General features: G+C 32.8%; 3 protein-coding genes across 3 annotated transcripts; all 3 read right to left on the bottom strand.

Moving 5' to 3' along the window:
• Positions 1-502: 502 nt before the first annotated feature.
• On the bottom strand, positions 503-14,103 carry Naa35 (N-alpha-acetyltransferase 35). The gene is made up of 14 exons (XM_088263391.1): positions 13,954-14,103; positions 13,631-13,713; positions 13,402-13,550; positions 11,827-12,050; positions 10,855-11,035; positions 9,146-9,332; positions 8,217-8,398; positions 7,279-7,455; positions 5,658-5,798; positions 4,249-4,427; positions 3,580-3,793; positions 2,330-2,487; positions 1,374-1,467; positions 503-795 (listed from the first exon to the last, which is right to left on the bottom strand). The coding sequence occupies exons 1-14, from the start codon at positions 13,992-13,994 to the stop codon at positions 655-657; spliced, it is 2,151 nt and encodes a 716-aa protein (XP_088119517.1). The 5' UTR covers positions 13,995-14,103; the 3' UTR covers positions 503-654.
• Positions 14,104-14,163: 60 nt separating this feature from the next.
• LOC148307502 (uncharacterized) lies at positions 14,164-17,747 on the bottom strand. The gene is made up of 6 exons (XM_088263393.1): positions 17,378-17,747; positions 16,948-17,060; positions 16,279-16,423; positions 16,079-16,171; positions 15,300-15,454; positions 14,164-14,887 (listed from the first exon to the last, which is right to left on the bottom strand). Exons 1-6 carry the CDS (start codon positions 17,454-17,456, stop codon positions 14,480-14,482), a joined length of 993 nt encoding a protein of 330 aa, XP_088119519.1. The 5' UTR covers positions 17,457-17,747; the 3' UTR covers positions 14,164-14,479.
• Positions 17,748-18,753: 1,006 nt separating this feature from the next.
• On the bottom strand, positions 18,754-21,976 carry LOC148307501 (uncharacterized). The gene is made up of 4 exons (XM_088263456.1): positions 21,616-21,976; positions 20,248-21,228; positions 19,972-20,140; positions 18,754-19,347 (listed from the first exon to the last, which is right to left on the bottom strand). Exons 1-4 carry the CDS (start codon positions 21,677-21,679, stop codon positions 19,182-19,184), a joined length of 1,380 nt encoding a protein of 459 aa, XP_088119582.1. The 5' UTR covers positions 21,680-21,976; the 3' UTR covers positions 18,754-19,181.
• Positions 21,977-22,244: the final 268 nt, after the last annotated feature.

Genomic DNA, 22,244 nt, shown 5'->3' with positions numbered 1-22,244 from the left:
AGTTTATGAACCTGGCTGGAAATGAAAACTCTTATACTATAGTTTTAATGGCATTTGAACCAACTTATCAAAACCACACCGTAATGATGTAAGATGTCACTGTTATTTTTTGAAAAGGAAATTTTGTGTTGTTTTAAATCCGAAAAATCCTTTAACTTATAAAATATGTTTGAAATTCAGTTTTCCTCTTGAATGCTTAAAAAATTACAAAGACGTTCGATTTAGTGGAAAATTAATTTAACTGGGAATGTTTTAACCAAACCAACCATTTTTTTTTTGAGGAATAATCTGCAAAGCCTACATTTTTCGAGGCTTGTCTGCAAGTATGATAGTAAGGAAAAGGAAGATAGATGTGAAAAATACATCACAAGCACCCAGACCAATAGAAATTAATATTTCTTGATTTAATTTTGCAATTACCAGAAATTGAACCCACGACGCCAGTTTCACAGTAGAGCGTTTACCCCTACGCCACGGTATAAAAAGAGTAAAAGACCAAAAATAAATCATTAAATTTACACTCATTTATTTATTTATTTGATTATTTTTTAGTGGTACAAACAATATCACAAGTACGGTAAACAAATAAATAAATTTAAATATACATTGATTCGATGACTCACACTAACAAACTAATACATTAAAATAATACATTTAGGTGATCTTGATGATCGGGAAGTGTCTGTGATGAGAGAAATCAAAGTCCGGAGGCGTAGTTGAATCACTTTTATGTCCTCCAGCGAGCAATTTCAATACAACAAAGTTAGTTTTGGCAACTTTGAGAAGATCAATTATCTATAAAAAAAAATCAAATATTAGAATACACATCAAGTCTTTAAAAAAATACTTGATTGTATTAAAAAAAAATTAAGAATTCATTGGATTTTCCGTAGTTAGCATAAAGCAAAATACTTGTCATTAATTTATTTTTCCTAAAATTCAACAAATTGATGAAGAAAAAACAGGTATAAAAAATCTGATGATATGTTATTTTATCACCAAAAATTCTTATTACTTTACGCATAAACTTGCACATTATGAAAAATTAGTTATTTTATTGTTATTAAAAAATAACTAACTAACCATTAAGCCGCTAGGATAGGCAAAGAGAATAGAACGCCATACCAATGGGCTTTGCAAACAATCATTGCCTCTTCCACATACATGCATCTCCACATACATACCCGCCGATTATTCTCCTAACCAGACCACTTTCAAGTATTTTAAATTCTTGATCATACCAAGTGTTCTTTTTCTTCAATTACTACATTCGCCTCATAAATTCGTTTTACTATTATTATTCATTATAATAATAATTTTCTTATTTAGTTCCTGTTAATTTCATAGAAAAATTCAAAGAAAGTGATTCTTACCTCTTGATCGGGATTTTGAATTGTCTCCATTAACGTTTTGGCTTGTTGAAAATGTTTACAACCACCCATGTATAGAGCAACCGGATTACTAGATCTGTTAAGAAATAAATTGAAGTGTTAACTTTACATCCTCAAATAAGAAACTATACTTGCGCGCGAATAAGAAACTATGAAGCGCCCTTGAGGTATTTTTTTTACGAAAATGGCGCTATATAAGTTATCCAAATTTATTATTATTATTATTATACTGAAGTACAAGAATCCTAAACAACACATGCTACAATTACAAATAACATCATCCCAGCAAAAAATATTGTAAACCCAGTTAGGCAAAGTTTAATTTGTTTATATTTTATTTGGAAATTTTACATAAGAGTTACATAAATTCATTAATGAGTAACATAAAACAGGTATTTGTAATTTTACTAAAATTAAACACTTGAATATACCACTTTTAAGTGATATATTCAAGTGTTTAATTTTAGTAAAATAATCATGTCATTACACAAAGTTAATGCCGAATCAATAAATAAGGTATTTGTAACATTCCAGTTACAAAATGTATACCTGGAAGATAGATGGGAAGGAGGAAAAGGGGAAAAGACGAAAAGGGATAGATCAAAGCTCAAGTCCAAGAGAAATTATGTGAAAATTGGGACACACCATAATATGAATATCGACTTACTATGTGAGCGATCTCAGTGCTGACAATGTCAAGTAGAACATATTCATATTAAATATTCATCGTTGACAAATTTTGATAAACGATAAATATAGGAACCTTGTTTAGAGTTTGTTCTACTCGTGGGAAGCGCTAAGGTGACAGTTGTCCTGGTGATCCAACCAGGAACTCTAAAACTTATACGTTCCAGCAATTCCGGCAATTTTTTAGACAAAATTTTAGACTCATCTCTGAACTATTCTCCTAATCATAGATACCTTATATTCAACCTTACCTTAGCGGTTGAGTGAGATCCCTAAACTCCTTATATTGTATCTGCGGTGGTGTCATGAGCGATATCGGTGCAAATCTGTGTTTGTATCGAACAGCTTCATCATCAAACTGTGATATCGGCTGAGGAATCTTTCCTTGTAGCTGGAAAGCGACTAGAGCCTGCAAAAAAAGTGCAAAAATTAAATGAATGCCCTTTATTTTATGCATTTAAATCATTGTAACTAGGTATCCTATATATTTGTACCCACCATAGCACTCTGGTAGGTTGTACCTACTAGAGATTAATGATCTCAAGACACGCTACTGCCGCATGAGTGAAAAAAACCTCTAAGATCGGGTTGTATAGTGGTGAATGAGTCGTCGTAAAATAGTCGTTTCTTACGTATATGAAGGTAAAGGATAATTTACTACGACTGACTTTCCACACCCAATGGTGCATCAAATTGATGTAATGTTAATTTTATAGTTTTTTATATGAAAGTAAATAGATCAGTCTTGCACTTTAGATACCAGTTCAAGGGACATCATGGGACGATACATCAAATTGATGTAATGTTAATTTTATAGTTTTTTATATGAAAGTAAATAGATCAGTCTTGCACTTTAGATACCAGTTCAAGGTAATAACAAATAAATATTAACACATTGTTGTCAGGCAGTTTTTTGATCAACCCTGACCCTAATTAGTATACTAATTAGAGTCATATACTAATCACAAGTAACCGAAAACCTTATTCCGATCTGTATGATGTTTTTTGGCGTCTTGCACTAGAGTGAGACTTCTTTTCTCAGTTTTTTGGTAGACCAAATGTAAGCAAATAGAATGCTTATAAACGTCTGCCGCTCTCTACCAACAAAAAAAGACGCTTTCACGTGTTTCTCCCAAATAATGTGTTAAGAGTGGAAAAATACTTTTATTATTGTGATTTTATTTATATTTATCAAATGAATCAAACCAGGGACCTCCAGTATTGTAATCAAATGTTCTAACCATTACACCATTGAGGCGGACAAATATCCCATAAATTGTACAGTATCAATAAACAAGCAAATAAATACCTTTCAGCCTTGTGATTAAATTGGCGTAATTGTTAATACATGTAAGGTCCAATTAGTGCACCATATATTTTACAATGTTTATATTTTTTGGGTCTGAATGCAAACCAAGAGTTTCTATACCAGACCTAAGAATGTGGCAGGAGCTTTCCGAGTGTCTATAAAATAGGCTAATTAGTATCCTGTATATTTTACCTTGTAGTAGCCCCCACACATGTTGGTCATTATCTGGCACATGAGAGTCTCCCGGTGGGCCGGACGGGGAGTGGGCTTCTTCTTGTGCCTCGCGGGCCTGGCGCCCCGGCGGCCCCCCGCGCTGGACGCCCCCTGGGCCTCCTGCTCCGCCACTATAGTCTCTGCCCTGGTGAGGGCGCTTGCCAGCCAGCTGTACAGGTATTCGTGTAAGTACCTAGAGAATAAATAATATTTATCAATCGACGTACTGAGGAATTCATATCCCATGTCTCATGAGAGACCATGTCCCAATATTTTTTTAGGTAAGTACCTAAAACATAAATTGAAATACTGGCACACTCATTACTGTGATGAAATTTAACATAAGAATATATTTCGAAATGAAAAGTAATTCAATAATTCAACAGTCAATATTTTAACACATTTCAGACGGGTATTTTTTATGCCCACAGACTGCTGGCGACGGAATTTAATTATTATGTACATATATGTAGTTAAGACCTTAATAAAAATATTGGTATTTAATATTCACACACAAACATTGAATATGTATGTAAGTATTAAAATGAAAAATCACATATTTATTTGAATCCCCGGATTTCCAGTACAGTAGCCGAGCGTTACGGAAGCAGACAATGTATGTATTCATGTAGTAGCAAATAACCTTACCAAAATATGTAATGATATTCATGAACACTGTACAGCTCAAGTTCCAACCCGGAGAGCAAGTACATGATCATGATCCTCAGCACATGGTACAGGATCCAGGTGGTGAAGCAAGGAAGGTGTCTTCTCGGAGGGTCGGACTTGAAAGCCAGCGTGAAGAAGAAGCCATCTATATTCTCAGCCTGAAGGAATAATAATAAAAAAACTGACTTTATAACCCATCCCCACTGAAGTATAAGTACACAGATACAAATGTTGAAATATGCTAACCAATAGTTACAACATGTGGCGTGAATGGATGACGAGAGAATGACTAAGAAAGTATATTTGGCGAATGTGAAAGGGAGAACGGAACGGTGACGGCCGAAAAATACCACATCAATACGAACCTTAAATCTGGTGGTGTTAAAAGTTTACGCCATCAGAGGGCATATATCGCTCACTCCTTTCAAGAACGTCATAAATAAAAAAAACTCGATTTTTCAGGAGATCGTTTTTAAAGTTTAAAAATATAATACAATGTATTAAAAATAAATTACTAGCCACTTATTGAACTTTTTACTGTGCAACAAATTTTTTTTATCTTTCTCCATTTGAAAAATATTAAGTATATTTAAAAAAATTATTCAACAATACCATTTCTTCAAAATGCAAAAACAACACTTTCTGCCCTGTAGCGGGTAAATATTAAGTTAAAAATATGCCTCTTTTGCTGGGATATAGTACATTTTCTGGGCATTCCGAAAACATGCATAACTGAAAAATGACAATTTTTGATTTACGACGTTCTCGAGAGTGAGCGATATGGCTAAGGAGGTTAGGAGTGTATGTCAGAACCGAAGAGTATGGTGATCCATCTTCTCTGCCTATCCCTGCGGGAAACTGCATGATGGTAGTAGTAGTAGTAAAATGGCAATGAAGAAATGAGTAAGAGCGTTGTTTTTTTTATGCACCATCATTTTTATTTAACTAACCAAACTTCAATAGACATATTTGTACAGGTGTTGTTTTTAGAGGTATATAAATTCAAATTTCCATCAATTCATTGTGGGAAATTTGAATTTGTATACCTCTAAAAAAAACACCCTATGGAATATTATGTAGTGTCAAATTCAATAGTAGATATGTCATGACAGGTCTGTAACCTTAAACTCTTTATTTTTGCTCTTAGGTCCCATGTCGGATGTTATTCGACATTTTTTTCATCATTAGAATTATTTATTTAAATTCCAAGCTTATATTTTTGTCACTCGTATCTATTACAACAGTATGTAGAGCAGAGGACAAAATATATTTTTCCAATTGGATCGTAACTGTCTACCTAGATTTATTTTTTTAATTTTGGGGGACCGGAATGGGTTAAAGAGCAATGTTTTAAAGTGGTTAAGCGAGATTCAATTTAGTATTTTTACCTCTTCTTGTAAAGCGCCAAACTCATCCAGCAGGTGAGCCAACTTGTCCCTTTGTCTGGCCCGATTGTGTCCGCAGACTTGGAGTAATGTGGTGAACGGTCTCGCGCAGCGATTTAAAAATGTATCCACATACTCCCGGGCCTAGAACATAAACATATTAACTGTAAATTGTTATTGTATGTATTGTATGTAATGTATATAATCTAACAATAACAAAAAAAAACAATAATAATAAAAATAAAAAATCGTATTAACATGTATGTATTTCAGCTCAACACAGGCCATGCCTAAAGAGCCATAATACATATATGTAGTAAAAAAAAAAAGTATGTATCTCTGAAATAAATAAATTAAAATATATATATATATATATATATATATATATATATATATATATATATATATATATATATATATATATATATATATATATATATATATATATATATATATATATATATATATATATATATATATATATATATATATATATATGTATATATATATATATATATATATATATATATATATATATATATATATATATATATATATATATATATATATATATATATATATATATATATATATATATATATATATATATATATATATATATATATATATATATATATATATATATATATATATATATATATATATATATATATATATATATATATACATATATATATATATATATATATATATATATATATATATATATATATATATATATATATATATATATCATATATATATATATATATATATATATATATACATATATATATATAATACTTGGGCATCCAACTTCAAGTTACCCAATTTATAAAGTACTGGAATTGATATTTCACCCTTTGTTCAATTGGCCAGTACAACATACAGGCAAAAAAATAGGATTTGCGGATTTGCCCCTACCCGTATGGGCACCCCGGCGAAGAAATAACTCAAACTGATTTTACTACAGTAACGGCAATATTAGATTATAATGGAGTTATGGCTAGAAATACTAGATGGAGAACCTTTGTATATCTAAGAACAGTTTTAGAAGTATTGTAATTAAAAAATTCTTAGTCAAAACATTCAATAAAAACATAAAATATTGTTAAGGTGGAGACTGACCGGAGCATTTCGTCGTAACGTAACACGTTACGATGCGAGCATTCAGGCAGTCAGTACACCAACCCGAACGCTCCATCCATAGTTCCCGATGCTCGGTGATGCTCGCCGTGAGCGATGTTACGACGAAATGCTCCGGTCAGTCACCACCTTTATTTAATGCCTTGCAATAATGTATTATTTCACTATCAGAAATAGATTTTTTTTAAACCTCCCGTTTTTCCAAATAAGATCTTCATTAAAACTCATCACTCAAAGGGTTAAAGGAAGTATGTTAATATAATTCAATATTAGTTGCTAAAGTAAGGCTAAGTTGATCATACTACAAATTGATTTTAAATTCTTAATACATACAATTTTTGACTGCAATTAATCAGTAAGTCAACTTATGGCAGCTATTTATATCAGATGACATCAGGAGTTTGAGACTGTTGTATGTCACACACAAATGGAGACTTCTGTAGGTATACATGGTTTACAAAGCATATGAATAGGAGACCTGCAGGTTATTCAGTATCTGGTATCTAGGTATGAAGACAGGAGGGCTGATGAAGGACTTGACGGCCTCACGAAGAGCTTCCGGAACGGCCGCACCGGGAGGCCCAAGGTACAGTAATTGCAGAGCGGACCGGGACAGGATGCAAGGCTGACCCTTGCTGAACTCCATGAAGAAATCCTAAACAAATAATATTAGCATAAATGACAATAATTAAAGTTACAGTGTAATAACAAAAAAACAATCCAATAATACTAAAAGGAGTATATTATGCATTTCTAAAAACATTATCAGTCAAGTAAACAAGCGAAAGAGTTCAAAATCAATTGAATGTTATTATTAAGGTCCTGTAAAACCTGACCAAAAAGCTAGCTCACATGGCTACGAAACTCAATTCTTTACATGATTAATTGCACTTTGTGGCTAAATTGATATAAATGTTAAAATAGTCAGAGCATCAGAGAGCTGGCGCCAATTTGACAAAGTAAAATGGAAATTGCCAAAGTAGAATTCCTTCTACAACAAAAAAATAGGCACATAAACAATTTCGCCTTGTAAACCGAACCCAATAGTTTAAGATTTAAAAAAAGTCTATTTTTAATTCTTACAATATGAGAATTTGGAAAATGTTATTTGAATCTTAACACTTTATAGGTGTCCATGAAGCGTGGCATAATGAAAAAAATAAGAAACAATAAATCGCAGTATCAGAATGCAACTGTTATATGTACATATTTGCAACAACAACAAAAAATATTGAAATATGAGCAACAATATACAGCTATTACTTGAAAAGGTCATATTTCCATTTATATATGTATAATTTTGTTGTTATGGAATATATATATAAAACTTGCATTATGATAATGCAAAATATTGACAAAAGGTGCGGATTCATTTGAAATATTTTACAATATTATAAAAAAAAATTCTCTGCTCACCAGCACACTGTGAAAAGATGTAATGGTTGTAATCTTCATAGCGTGCCGCAATTTGGAGATCAGATCATCAAAGTATTGAAGGGCTTCGGTTCGGGGCTTGATCCGGGTGTAGCGAGGAAACGTTGGCGGAAGCAAGCGTTGGTTCACCAAGGGCTCAAATCCCATCGGATTAGGCATGTCGGCTGGAAGGATTACAAAAATTACCATTTTCATTTCATTATTTCCTAAACAAACCATTCCTTTTATTAACACATAGTTGTAGGGCGGTTTTTTCATAAAACCCGACCCTGATTATACTCAGACAGTCTGCGGCCCGACCCTCAGTATACTAATCACAAGTAGCCACAAACCCAATTTCGATCTACACAATGTTTTTTGGCATCTCTTACGCTTTACCAAAAGTAAGCAAATATAACGCTTATAAGTATCTCCCGCTCTCTACCAACAGTATGCAAAAAACACTTCCCGCAAACAATATGTTAAAAGATTGATGGAAGCTTTCACATTTTGACATACAAAGGGCAGACAGCATAATTGCCTTTTTTTAATTCTATTGGTAAAGCAAATGTCAAGAAAATCTTACAATATCTACTGTAGCATTGTAATAAAACTTTTTTTGATCGCTAGAAGAATGTCTCACGAACAAAACAATATATATATTAGGTAGACGCAATACCCATCATGCAAATCAGCAAATTCATTTATTTTTCTAATTTTATTTTAACCAATAGATGTTCAGATAATCGAGGTTCTGCTGTATTAAGTGTTCCAGACATAATTGGCTCATTGATGTGATAAGAAGAGACACCGGGCCTAATAAATAGAATCTTATTAGATGTCATATCCAGCTCGTGAAAGAAAATATTTAGAAAATTTTCATAACTTTATTTTATTTGAGCATTGATTTTACGGACAGGAAATTAACTCACAGTTTTCATCAGGTTGTGTTCCTTTGCACACCGTCTTGTTGATGATGATCATCATCTCGGAGCAGCCAGCCAGCAGCCTGATGCAGTCATTATTAGCTTGCTGCTCTCTTTTAGTTAATAGTGTTAGAGTTTGATAAAACATCCGAGTAAACTTAATGCGAGCAAACAGCCCAATGAGTGCCTCTCCCTGAAAATAGAAAGTATATATCAACAAACACCAATCTAGGTTGTAAGATATGCACATAATTTGACAAAACTTAAAATAATATTTCAGATCTCTCCTAGGTGCATATTCAGAAATCCAATTAAAATTTGACTTTATAATGAGAAGTCCAGACATAGGAATAGGATTAGATTGATCCAAACTGCAGTATTCAACTCTTATACAGTTAAAATTACTATATTCTCTAGTAAAATATAGGCTTTCCAGACTTATGTAAAAAAACTGAAACCAAACGTAGCCGCTTTTGTATTAAATATAACAAGATTTTCAATGATAATTTAAATCTGTCTCTTGTGTATTTGTTTTTCTATTGGTAAATTCAAGATTTAAGTGACTTTACGCATGAGCAAACATAAGATTATTGGAGTTCATGTTGACAGTAAAAAATATAACATTATTACAAGCTGAATCCTCTCTAACTCAAGTATGACCAAGTATTTGATATGCAGTCAAACTCGATTATTACAAGCACGGATATAGCGAGATCTCGGATATAACAAGGAATCATTCGTTGATATTTTAGTTTGAGATTTTCTTCATACTTATCAACGGTTATAACGAGGTACTTTTCGGGTATAACAAACAAAAGTGTTTAAAAAATGTGAAAACTGTTGAATATAATTTTAAAATGCAAAAAGAGCAAATATTTTTACCATATGTGTAAAATTAGTTCTCAAGTGATAATTGTTAAAATCGTTTATAGAACAAAGCTGCAGCCATCTCGGGATGCCTGAAAAATGCTATATGGAAAAACCCTGAGATGAAGATCGGCAGCAAGATCAAGATATACAAAACTTGTGTCCGACCCATCATGACGTATGGAATCGAAAGTAGAGCAGACACCGCTGCCACAAAAAACGCGCTTAGAGTGTCAGAAATGAAGACTCTGAGAAGCATAACAGGCAAGAGTCTTCGAGATAGATTGAGAAATGCCAAGTCAGGGAAATATGCGAGATCGAAGATGTCGTTAGGTGGGGAAGGCAACGAAGAAGACAATGGTATGCGCATGTGAGGAGAATGGAACCATCCAGACTCCCCCACATCGCATTGTACGGCCAACCCCATGGTAGACGACTCCCGGGCAGACCACCAAAGAGATAGGCCGATAGCTGGGAATCGACGTCGCAGGAGGCTAATCCCTCTTAAAAACAGGCCGTAAGGTCTATAATAATAAGAAGAAGAAGAAGAAGTTTATAGATGAAAGTATTAAAAAACATATGACTAGTGAAATTACTATTGTGATAGTGTTAGATTCTTCGGAATGAAGTAGGTACAAGTTAGTACTTACACATGGCATAGAAATGGTAAAATACTATTAACTGTCGAGTCTTCTGCATAGCCATTTCAGCCATTTCATACTCAGTCGCGTATTGCCTTAATAAAAAAGCTATATTAGTGCACCTTATTAAGAGACTCACTAGCCTTGCAAAAACTAATAACAATATAGCGAAATGTGTTGGCGCAATCATCCCAATATATACTGTACCTCTTGTGGATTATTTCTAGATCTTCTATGCAGATCATCTTCCTGTTCCCTCAGTCCTGAGATACACTTTTGTTCCGTGACTTCAGCACCAACATCATAACCTCCTCCACCTAGTGGGTTAGATCCTAACCGATACCCATATCCTATTGGTTGGAAGTCTTCCTCCTCGAATACTTGAGCACTGTACGAAAGGGGCAAACAACAATTAAACAGATTTTAAAACAATGACACAAACTTATAATTGGTTTTTTAAACATATTCACTTAACACACTTAGGACGGGAAAGGTATTTCTACCCATTTGGTCGATTGATGCTTAAGGCCGGGAAGGATATTTTTACCTTCTGCGCCGGCCTCATTTCAAAGTAAGAAATGAAGAAATTATTTAATGTTTTTTTTTTTTAATATTATGTACCGATCTCTTTATTAAGGTCTAAACTATATGTACACAATTATTAAATCCCGTTGCCAGCAGTCCGCAGGCGTAAATTACACATATCAAAAATGTGTAAAGAATAATTTACAATGTTTAGACAAAATATCCATTTATATGATTTTCTAAATGTTTTTTAAAGAACCTTGTAGCCTGTTAGATTATTTATAACATATACTTCATATTAAAGGTCCCATACTTTTTATTATTATCATAATTATGTAAATTAAATAAAAAGTTGGTTTCTTATGATGTTCGTAAATATTTCAATTCAATATTATTTTCAGACAAGTATAAGCCGCCTTAGTTTGAAAATAAGAATCAAGTTGTGGTAGAGAGTGCATCGAACCTGGAAACCGTAACTCAGAATTTGCAATAATAATTACGGGACAGCAATACGATTCTTGAAGACTCTCAACCCATTTTAAGAATGTATTGCAAAATTTTGTCAAATTAATATCTCAACAGCAGAGTAGGTTAATAATATGGCATATTGGGATACATGCATTTTTAATTCAAAAGTAACATGATAAAACTTACATGTTTATATAATTCCTGATCAAGTCTAATATTTTATAAACAGCGATACAAAAAGCCTTGAGCGTTTTATCGCCAATGGCCTGCGGCTGATGTAAATACAGATTGGTGAATACTGTCTGCGCCAGGGAGTGACCTTCCAGCCAAGAAACTATACAGGAGAATGTAGCGTCTATTACGCCAATTACTTCTGAAGGAGTCAGATCGTCTAACTTCAACTTGCCAACCTAGAATCACAAGTCACAAAGAGTTATACAAAATTGTTCAAATCGCAATATACAATCCATGAGGTCCATAAACAACTAGAGTGCACCAATTTAATACCAATTCAATACCAGGTATTTCAGTCACATTCTAGCACATTTAACATCTACCGAATTATACTCCATCTAGGCTGCAAACACTTTTATTAACTCTCGAACAAATCTGCGCTATTTTCCCGCCATAGCTCTCAAATTGGTCTAGATAGAGAGATGGAGTCCATATTTGTGACCACATTTATGAAAAAATTCATAACTAACCATCACGCCGCTTACCGCAGGGGTAGGCAGAGAGAATTGAACGCCACACCACTCTGTCTTTGCAAACATTCTTCGCCTCTTCTACATTCATGCATCTCTTCATACATACTCTGCGATTTTTTTTTTTCTTGAAAAAATTACACAATTAACTAATTAAAAATCCTTTTTAAAGTATCACTTTACTCATGAAACATTGCAAAACAAAATACAAAAATATTATTTCGGCTTTAAAATATAATGTGAGATATTGATATATTTTTTTTTATTAGTGAATGTCCAAAAGATTTTGAAATCCAGCTACGGCTTATGCAAAACCGCTTATCATGACCTTACTCAGGCTTCAACTTTTTAAGTTTAATAGTCTATGCCTCGTTAGTGGATTTACTCTTTATGCTTAAAGTTACTATAATTTCATGTATTTCATGAGTGAAAATTCTAGGCAAAAAACACTCGCTGAGATATTGATGTGAAATACAGTCGAACCTCTCATAACGAGGAGGTGCTATTCGTACTAAAAATTTATTCAATGACAATGCTGTGACACATTTTCGCCAAATTTTTAAGCGTCGGCAAAAACAAATGTCTTAATACAGTTTTCTAGTTAAGAGAGATTAATTATTTGTCGTATATTCACATTTTAATTACGTTTTTTTTTCAAATATAAATTATATTCCAAGTTTTTACACTTCTTAACAATTTATAAATAATTTCATTTGAAACGTTTAAAAAAATCATATAGAATATTGATTTTTCTTTCGACCTGGAACGCATTATCGTATTTTACATACATTTGTATGGGAAAAAATGTTTCGCTTACGAGTAAGATGCTGGAACGAATTAAACTCGTTATGAGAGGTTCCACTGTAAACTACTTTTGAATAATGGTACTATCAAAAGGTTAGAACTAAACATCTACGCACTTTCTATGGAATTTGATCTTAACCTCGGCTTACATGAAAGCTATTTCTTTATTTAATCGTAAAGGCAATATAGCAGACAGAAAATCACAACCACAATTTAACCGTTCCGGAAAAAGTTAAATAAGAAATATTGTAACCTGGACTGCTTGTTGAAATGTTAATGGCTTAGTAGTTCCTCGATTGCAGTGCATTCCGGCATCCATTTTGGGGTCCATCATTTCAATGGCCGACATAGCTTCAAATAGACCAAACGATTCATCATGCAATAACTCTCCAAGCTCCAATTCTAAAAAAAATACACCAAGAATTATTTATTTTCCTTTTAATAACTTGTTGATCATGTTTTCTGGAGTCATTATTGCTTACCTTTAATGCTTGTCATGAAATCCCCGGTAATATCCGCCCAATTAAAGTGGATTTCTGGAGATGCGGGTAGGGGGTCCACGATCCTAAATAATTACAAACACAACATCCACAATTTGTTAAATGAAACATATCATAAAATGCAATTTTTCTTAAAATATCCATGAAACAGTTTATACAAGTAGACTTTAAACATTGGTGATCGCAACCAATTTCAGCATAAGTGGTTTCCGAAGATATATAAATCGATTTCTTTGTAGCTTTATGGAACGGTTGAAATTTTAAAAAATGCGTAAAATACAAGAAAAATAACAAAATATACTTACCCATCAATGTCGCTAAAATCATAATTATCTTCCTGATCCATTATAGAATTACACTGAAATTATTTGAGTAGTATTTTCCTATTTTCGATATGGTAAAAATCTATAACCAATCCCAACAAAACGCATTACGCGAAATGTCAACTGACAGCTGGTGTTATATATAATTTATCTATGACATTTTCGACAACTAAAAATGTTGCCATAATAAAATAAGCATAAAAAATGTGACGTCAAGTATTAAAGATTTCGTAAAATAAAAGGTTTTATGGTTGCAATATATTATTTTATGTAAAAATCAAAACAGCAAGGTGGGAATATTTAATATTTTATTTTTAAAAATAATTAATAAGTCCTTACCAACTGTCAATAACGAATCTCGTGTATTATGTCTGTAATACATGTAATAGAATAAATCAACTTTTTTGCACACGTAGACGTTGGTAAATATAAAATAAAAAGAATTTTTCTAAGCGTAAGTTTTTCATGCATAAATTAATACTTATACTATAATGTTTATTATAGTATTTCAATTATATATTCTAAGCGGTTCAAAGTTTTCCATAAGTTTTATGCTTTCCATGCTAACGGACGAGTCATCATTATATTCATCTTCTAAGGTAGACAATTGTAGAGTAGAGGTTGCTATCTCAGTAGTCGATTCCATGGCGTTCATACCATCTTTTGTCTCAAACAAAGTACTGCTAACTGTAGTAGTTGAATCTTCGTTGATCTCGTCATAAATAATAGACAGTGTTGTCATATCAGTGGTGTAGTCTTCAATGGTGGTTGTATCTCCTCTGATTACTTCGGTGACTTCATTATAAACTACCGACTCCGTCATTTCTTCGGCATTTACGATGGTATTTGTGCTGGAGTCAGGTTTGACAAAGGAAACTCCGGATGGTCCTAACAGGACACAGTCAAAATGCAAAACCTATTAAGAAAGAAGACAGGTTCAAATAATTTAGAAAAAATAAGCATATAAAAATAAGAATATTTGCGGATTTTATATTGACGCGCTCAGCCGCGCAATTGATTAGTGAGTTGCGTTTTCATCTTGAGGTAAAAATGTAAGCGTCTGAAGTGAAAACGATGGGCACTTTGTCCAAAGTGGCAATCACATTCCTCGTCTTGCGATAAAAACATATGGTACCTGCCCCCTTTTTTAGTTGTACACACATTGCCCGCGGTTTCGATGACTTCAATAAGTGTGCAATGCACAATAAGACGAAAATTAAATAAAGGTAGTGATGATTTTTTCAATATTTAAAAATCTGTTTATATGTCTAAATTATGCCACACTTTCACTTAGTGGTCATTGTTTAAGGTTATTGAATGAATATTACCAGAATAGTTGCTCCAGATATTCTCGTTTCGAAGTCTATACACATGTGGAGGTTACTTCCAGAAAAATAAACATCGGTTAACTTTATGCAAAAGGACACAGGACCCAATATTCCTAGGGCCGCTACGGGAATACAAAATGCAGGAGGGTTCCTGGCTGAAAATTAATAGGTTATCATTAAAACAGAAGTATAAATTATAATAATGTGTAAAAATAAACAAAGTGTTATAGAAAAATATATAAAAGTATGTCCCTTAAATGAAGTGGAAAAAAATTAAACCACGTTAAAGATATCTGCAATTCACTTTTTTTTTAATACCTACCACAAAAACAAAATACAATTCATTTTACTTTAACGAAATACGCAAATATCTGTAATCATTGTATTTCTTGCTTCAGTATTTTAAATTATAGGTGTCTCAACTTGATATGAAATATCTATCGTTCCTCTTTATGTGAAAGAAGATGGAAGTCTAAACATCCCAAGGCTTACACCTAGCATTTGGCTGGCTTTAGCGATCACTTTATACTTTTGTATAACGTTCACCTTTCTGCCCATTATTGGACATCCACATTGCATTAATTCTTAAAACCTGCATATATGCAAATAAAAAAAAAACTAACTAAATAACCATCACACCGCTTCCCCGAAGGGGTAGGTAGAGAGAATACAACGCCACACCACTCTGTCCTTACAAACATTCTTCGCCTATTCCACGTTCATGCATCTCCTCATACATACCCGCCGATTGTTTCAACTGAAATAAATCATATAGTTACCTGAAAACTCATTGTGTTGAATAGTGTAATTATCAACTAAGATGTCTAATGTTATTCCCAATGTTTCTGGTACCCACGTCACATTAGCACAGGCTGAAAACATATTTAACTTATAAAATACATTATATATAAAAACATAATAATCTTTAATAGTATTTCAAAACATCATGGGTGTAATTTGTTAGTTTGTTAGTTCTTACTTTGTCTGTTGAACCCAAAAGGCAGTCGGATATTAGCACAGCAGCTGCATTGTAAACCATCGCAGGCGCAAGGATCACCAAGAAAAGGAATTCTCAAGGACTGACCAGGTTTTCTGTGGGGTCGTCCCATTACTTTATTTAAAATCTGAATAAAAACAGTAAAAAAAATTATAGCGGAAATACCCCTTTCATTACGCGAATTATTTTAGGCACAATATTTTGAGTGTGTTGAAAACGTTTCAGAAATTCTGGATTTGTTTCCACTTTGGAGTTATTTATTTTAAGATTTTATTTATATCTAAATAAAGACGAAGAAAAATATGGAAGTCTGTGCATTTTTAGAGCTGTTATAGGTTGGTTTAAGTATCACTTTATACACCTGCAACATTCACCATTGTACCCAAAATTGACAACAACGCTACTCAAATTTCAATGACTTAAACCAGCCACAAACCCCCGTAAAAGTCCCGACTTTCATATTTTCTACTTGATTAATGTTGAGATATCAATTTAAAATATTTCAAGCTTTCAAAAATAAGTTCATTTTAGTTACAGGTTCTATAATATTTGAACATAAAAAAAAACAAAAAACGAAAACAAAAAGCAAACTAAATTTGATTCTAGTTTGGATCTACCTAAGGAAAAACTACAATACTAATTTTTACTTACTTGTTTCGTTGAAATGCTGTAATAAATTGAAAGCTTCGATGGATCAGCATTTTCAATCAAAGATTGAGGCCTTAGTCGTTTTAATGCATTAAGTCTATCCCCATATTTTGAATCTAAAATTATGAAACAAAATAATTAAACATATTTACCGAGGATGAGTGCAATAAAAAATCTGCTATACTGTTAAAAAATCAAAATGTTTCTATAATATAATATAAGTTCTCCGAAAAGGCATATGTAAATTTTGTATTTTTATCTATCGTTATACTAGTTATAAATGTATTTTATATTATTAAATATATAGTAATGGGTGTTTATATGCATACTTGGAAATAAAAAAAAACAATATGAAAAACATGTATTGAAAATTCTCGATGACATATTCTAGATGCATAAGTGAATTTTTAAAATATTAAAATAGTATACATACCGATGCTTGGTTTTAATAATCCACTAACATTGGTCACAATTACGTGAATTAGAATGATTAAAATTAATAGGGTCTTCATTTTCGACGTATTTTAAATTTGGTTAATGAATTGTACTCGATTAAAATATTAGTCAAGTTATACTGTAATAATCGATTTTATATAACCACTGATCACATCACAGGACTAATTTTGAAGACAGCATAGTGTAGCTTTTCAATTGAAGAACTGTATAGATGCAATCATGCACTCGTTTTACAAGTTATCTGTTCCCACAAATTGCAAGCAAACCGTTATCTCATTTTGCATAGCGAAGTCACTACAGAGTTGACAATTCGGACCGATGCTGCGTCCAGGATCCTCGACAAGTGATTGAACCGAAGCTTGGAAGAGCAATGAACACTTCTTCTTTATGGTACAGAAGAAAGGACAAGGAAAGTAGGTGTAACCATTTCTTAACGACTTCCCTGTTACTCTCGCTGTATGTAATTAATAGCGCCATTAATAAATCCAAAAGAACCCGCAAGGAATCGATGCCCAATTTTTCGGTGGAATCTCACCCATTGTGCGAACATAATTTATAGGCACTTCGATGTCAACTTGAGTTCTTACTTACAACTAGGATCATAAGTCAGTAACAGTAAATTCTCATTTCATTTGCATGAAGCACCATATAAAAAAAGCTTTAATTTTGACATTTTCAACGTCAATTTATTGCACTCCATTGATTTAAAACCGAAAAATTTCGCAAAGCTTTGAGCTTTTTAATTAGTATAATCCGAAGCATGCGTATTATGACCGAGAACAAAATATTAGGTAAAGTTATGTGGAATACATAATTTTTAGTATTTGAAAATTTTTAGCGCAATAAAGATCACAAAATTCATTATTTCAGAAGTGTGGTAAACTGCTCTAACGTTTTTTTTTATATTTTGTAAAAAAATAATACCTACAGATGTTGTATCATATACATTTGAAGTTAACTAACCCTTTTTATATGATTACATATTTTCAATTAGTAAGGAAACTTTGATAAAAAGACATTCCGTGGTTTTTTTCTTACGGTAATAGAAATACACACGTATTTATTTGCACACACGACTAAAAATTACCAAACATCTCCTAAAACATATTTGTCGAATAATATATAATATTGAATGCATATCTCAAATAAACAAAATATTTTTATATCACTGCATAAATAATTATTCTGTATGGAAAAATTAAATTAAATAAACTGTGTAAAATTTAAGGCCAACTTTTGATTTTTAAATGAATATATTGGTGAAGTGGAGTATCATTGTAAGCACCTTCAATAAGAAATGAAACCTTAATTTTTAAGATGAAAAAACAAGGCTAGAACAAAAAAAGTATTTCCTGTTTTTCAAGTAATATTTATTTACGTATAGGACGGACATTCAGAATTTATTTTATTGAACGGGGCAAAAAAAATCACAAATTACAAATTTGATAATAGAGGTAATTACAGTTGTATATTCTGTGGAGATTCTCTAAATACTTTTTAGATATTGCTATTTTCCAATCAAAATAAGTACTTATATGGTAATAGGTAATAGAACAACTTCATCAAACAATAAGTATTCATTATTCAGCTTTCGCATTAGAGTTGAAAATAGGATAAAAAAACGAGTGTGGTAAAGCTAGCTTCGTGACAAATTAAACAAGAAGAATTAATGATAATCAAACGATCTTAAGCGGGTAAAACAAAAATGTCACGTTAACTTTATTACATTTACACTATCTAACAGCAATAAATAAATTAAAAATATGTCAATTTTCGCTTGTTCATCGGTAACTGAAGCTACCAAAAATATTTCGCACAAGATTTTCATCATAGTCTTCTATATCGTCTCCTGCTTCGATGATGCTATCCAGCCCTGATGTTACTCCTGGTATTGGAAGACCTCCGCCTTCTTCAGGCTTCACCACTGCAAAACCTTGGGCACCCATCCTAAAACCAATATTTAAATAAATCATTGCGAGTTGTATTTGGGCACATGGCAGATGATTAATATTATTTTAAAAATTCAAGACCTCTTCATGCACTCTTGCCACTTGAATGTAAGAACTTTTGTGCTAAACGCATTTAAACTATGAATTTTTTTATTGATTGTTATAACTATTTTCTATTATTTTTTTGTTTGTAAATAAAAATAAGACATGACACTGGTAGAAACATTCTTTTACTGGGTGACTGCATAATAAATTGAAAAAAAAGTGCTAATCCATGTGAACATATTTCATAGTTATGCCAATTTTTATAACGAGAAACATTTTCATTCCGTTAATTTGTGGTATTTGTGGTAAAGTCTATCCTTTTTTAATCAAAGTTTTACTTAGTAATAAGTAGGTACCTAAAAAAATTCATTTCGCTTAAAAATATCATTAATAAATACCCAAACGTACATGCATTCATAGGGGTAAGATAGGTTGTGTCCATGATTACGTATTTCAATTTATTTTGAGCTAAAAATATTTTATAAAAATGAAAATGCGGCTACTGGTCTAGGATGTAATGCAATTGGTATTGATCACATATTGTTTTATTAGCAGTTATGTAATATTGTAAACATACCTTAGACAGTCGAATGATACTGAGAAGAGTTCTAAAGTATCCCATCTGCCGTCTAAACCCAAGCACATGTGAATATTTCTCCCAGCGAAATAAATATTCGAAAACTTTGCACACATTCGTAAGCTGCTGAAGCGAGGCAATCCGATACACGCTGGGCGAGGATTCTTTCCTGTAAATTGAAACCAAATTAACCATATTCGTAATTATATTATATAAATAATTTATTGATAGCTCATCAACAATTATGTTGAAATGTTTCATTATGAAATAACATACCTGACATCCTGTCTTGGAACATAACGCGGTTGTTAAGCATCAGGGAATAGTCAAACGCAAAGTCTTCCGGGGTATAGACAATCTTCAAGCAAGCTTTTTGCTGAAACAGGTCGAGTATTGGACCAGTGCAACAAGTGCATTGGCCATATAAGCACTTACAAGGTGATAGCGAAGACTGCGGCGGAGGCGGCTTTTGTTGGTCCTGTTTGTTCCCTTTCTTCTTGTTTGATTTTTCCGTTGTCGTTGTTATGATAGAAGCGGGCTTGTTATTACTGGCTGTGACAGGCTTGATGCTACTAACAACGGGTTTATTAATGCCAGTTATTGGTTTATTGACATTTGTATTTGGTGATCCGTTATTTATAACTGGCCTTACATTGTTGATGACTGGTTTATTACTGAGAGTTGGTTTATTAACGCTTGGTTTGACGACGATATTTGCAGGGTTGTTGCTGGCAGCAGGTGGTTTGATAGTGTTAGTTATTGGCTTATTGGCACTGACGCCTGGTTTACTACTACTTGCAGTTGGTTTACTACTATCTGTTATTGGTCTGTTGTTAGTAATCGGCTTATCATTACTGAGTGGCTTACTGGTTGCGCTATTTGGTTTACCATTGGATGGTGTCGGTTTATTACTTGCAGTATTTATCGGTTTTGGTTCTTTGTCTGCTGGTTTGGTAATAACAATACTATCCAATGGTTTCTTAGTAGTAATTTGGTCACTATTATTTGCGATATCTACGTCATTAACCGGGTTGCTTGGTATTTCGTAAGGAACTATTATTTTTCCAGGTACATTTCTCTCTGATATATCTTCTTCAAATTTTGGATGCACTGTGTGAATTTTGGATGTTTCATTTGTCGATCTCGTCCTCAAGCGCTCCTTCAAGTGAGGATGAGGCCAGTCAACAACTTCATATTCCGGTATATCGTACATATCCAACTGACGTTCAAATCGAAGTTCATTTTGATTCAGGGTATCTGTTGCAAACAATTACAAATATAAATAAGATGCTAGGAGGTATCTTAAGATAGACAAGTGGTTAAAATGTTAGATTTGATTTTTGCACATTAGTTACAACATATTTTTAAAATATGTACAAATTTTCAACAATATTTCAAATTTCTATTTGACAGGTACTGTCAAGTTTACATACTTGTTTTTTTTTCATATTTAAAATCATTTAACAATTGCTGGCTCCAATACCCCTGAAATATATAATGAAAGTTTTTATAAAAAAAAACGAATGCATGCATCAATGATAATATTTATAATTTTTAAATGCTGTCGACATTAATTTTCTATTAATTATTATTCCACATACATACGACTTTCTATCCTCCATACAAAATAAAAGTCATTGTCACCTGTTGAGGTTTCCCGTGCTAACACCGCAATCAGCACACAAAGAACCATAGATTTACGCAACATTTCCTATTCATCTAAAATTACCCGAATCAAAATAAACGGTTCGTAAGACCATCGACTAGAATTCCCGCCTTTTCTTAAAACACTTCAAGCTGGCCGCGGTTTTGGCGGCAAAACAGCGCTGCGTTCACACAACACTGATCCGATGAAATGACCGCGAGCTTTGGGAGAAATGGTTCCCCGAACTGGCTGTATCAGGAGAGTGGTGCTGAGTACGTATATTATCAATCGTAGAGATATTCGGTTGAATGATGAGTATGAGTGTCAACCGGCGGAGCACATGCAAGCGGATGTGTGACTAGTATAATGTACTCGTACTTTAAACACTTCTGAAGATGTGGTAAGAAAACCTGTTCTGAATTAACGTTACGCGACCTTTTTCCGCAGAGTCCGACTGGCCGGAATTGATTACAGATAACTAGAAGATATCGATAAATAATTAGGTTAGTTAATGGTCCCCCAAATTTCATATCACTAAAACCTTTCAGAACCACGTGACTCTTTCAATGTCATCTTGCGTACTTAACTTTCTATTGACTTTTTACATTGTTGACTTTGTTACACTTTC

This window comes from Brachycentrus maculatus, unplaced genomic scaffold, assembly GCF_059751285.1.
Source record: "Brachycentrus maculatus isolate JH-2025_06_01 unplaced genomic scaffold, ASM5975128v1 h1tg000199l, whole genome shotgun sequence".
In the NCBI taxonomy this organism is placed as follows: Eukaryota; Metazoa; Arthropoda; class Insecta; order Trichoptera; family Brachycentridae; genus Brachycentrus; species Brachycentrus maculatus.
This window is presented reverse-complemented; position numbering and strand designations above follow the sequence as displayed.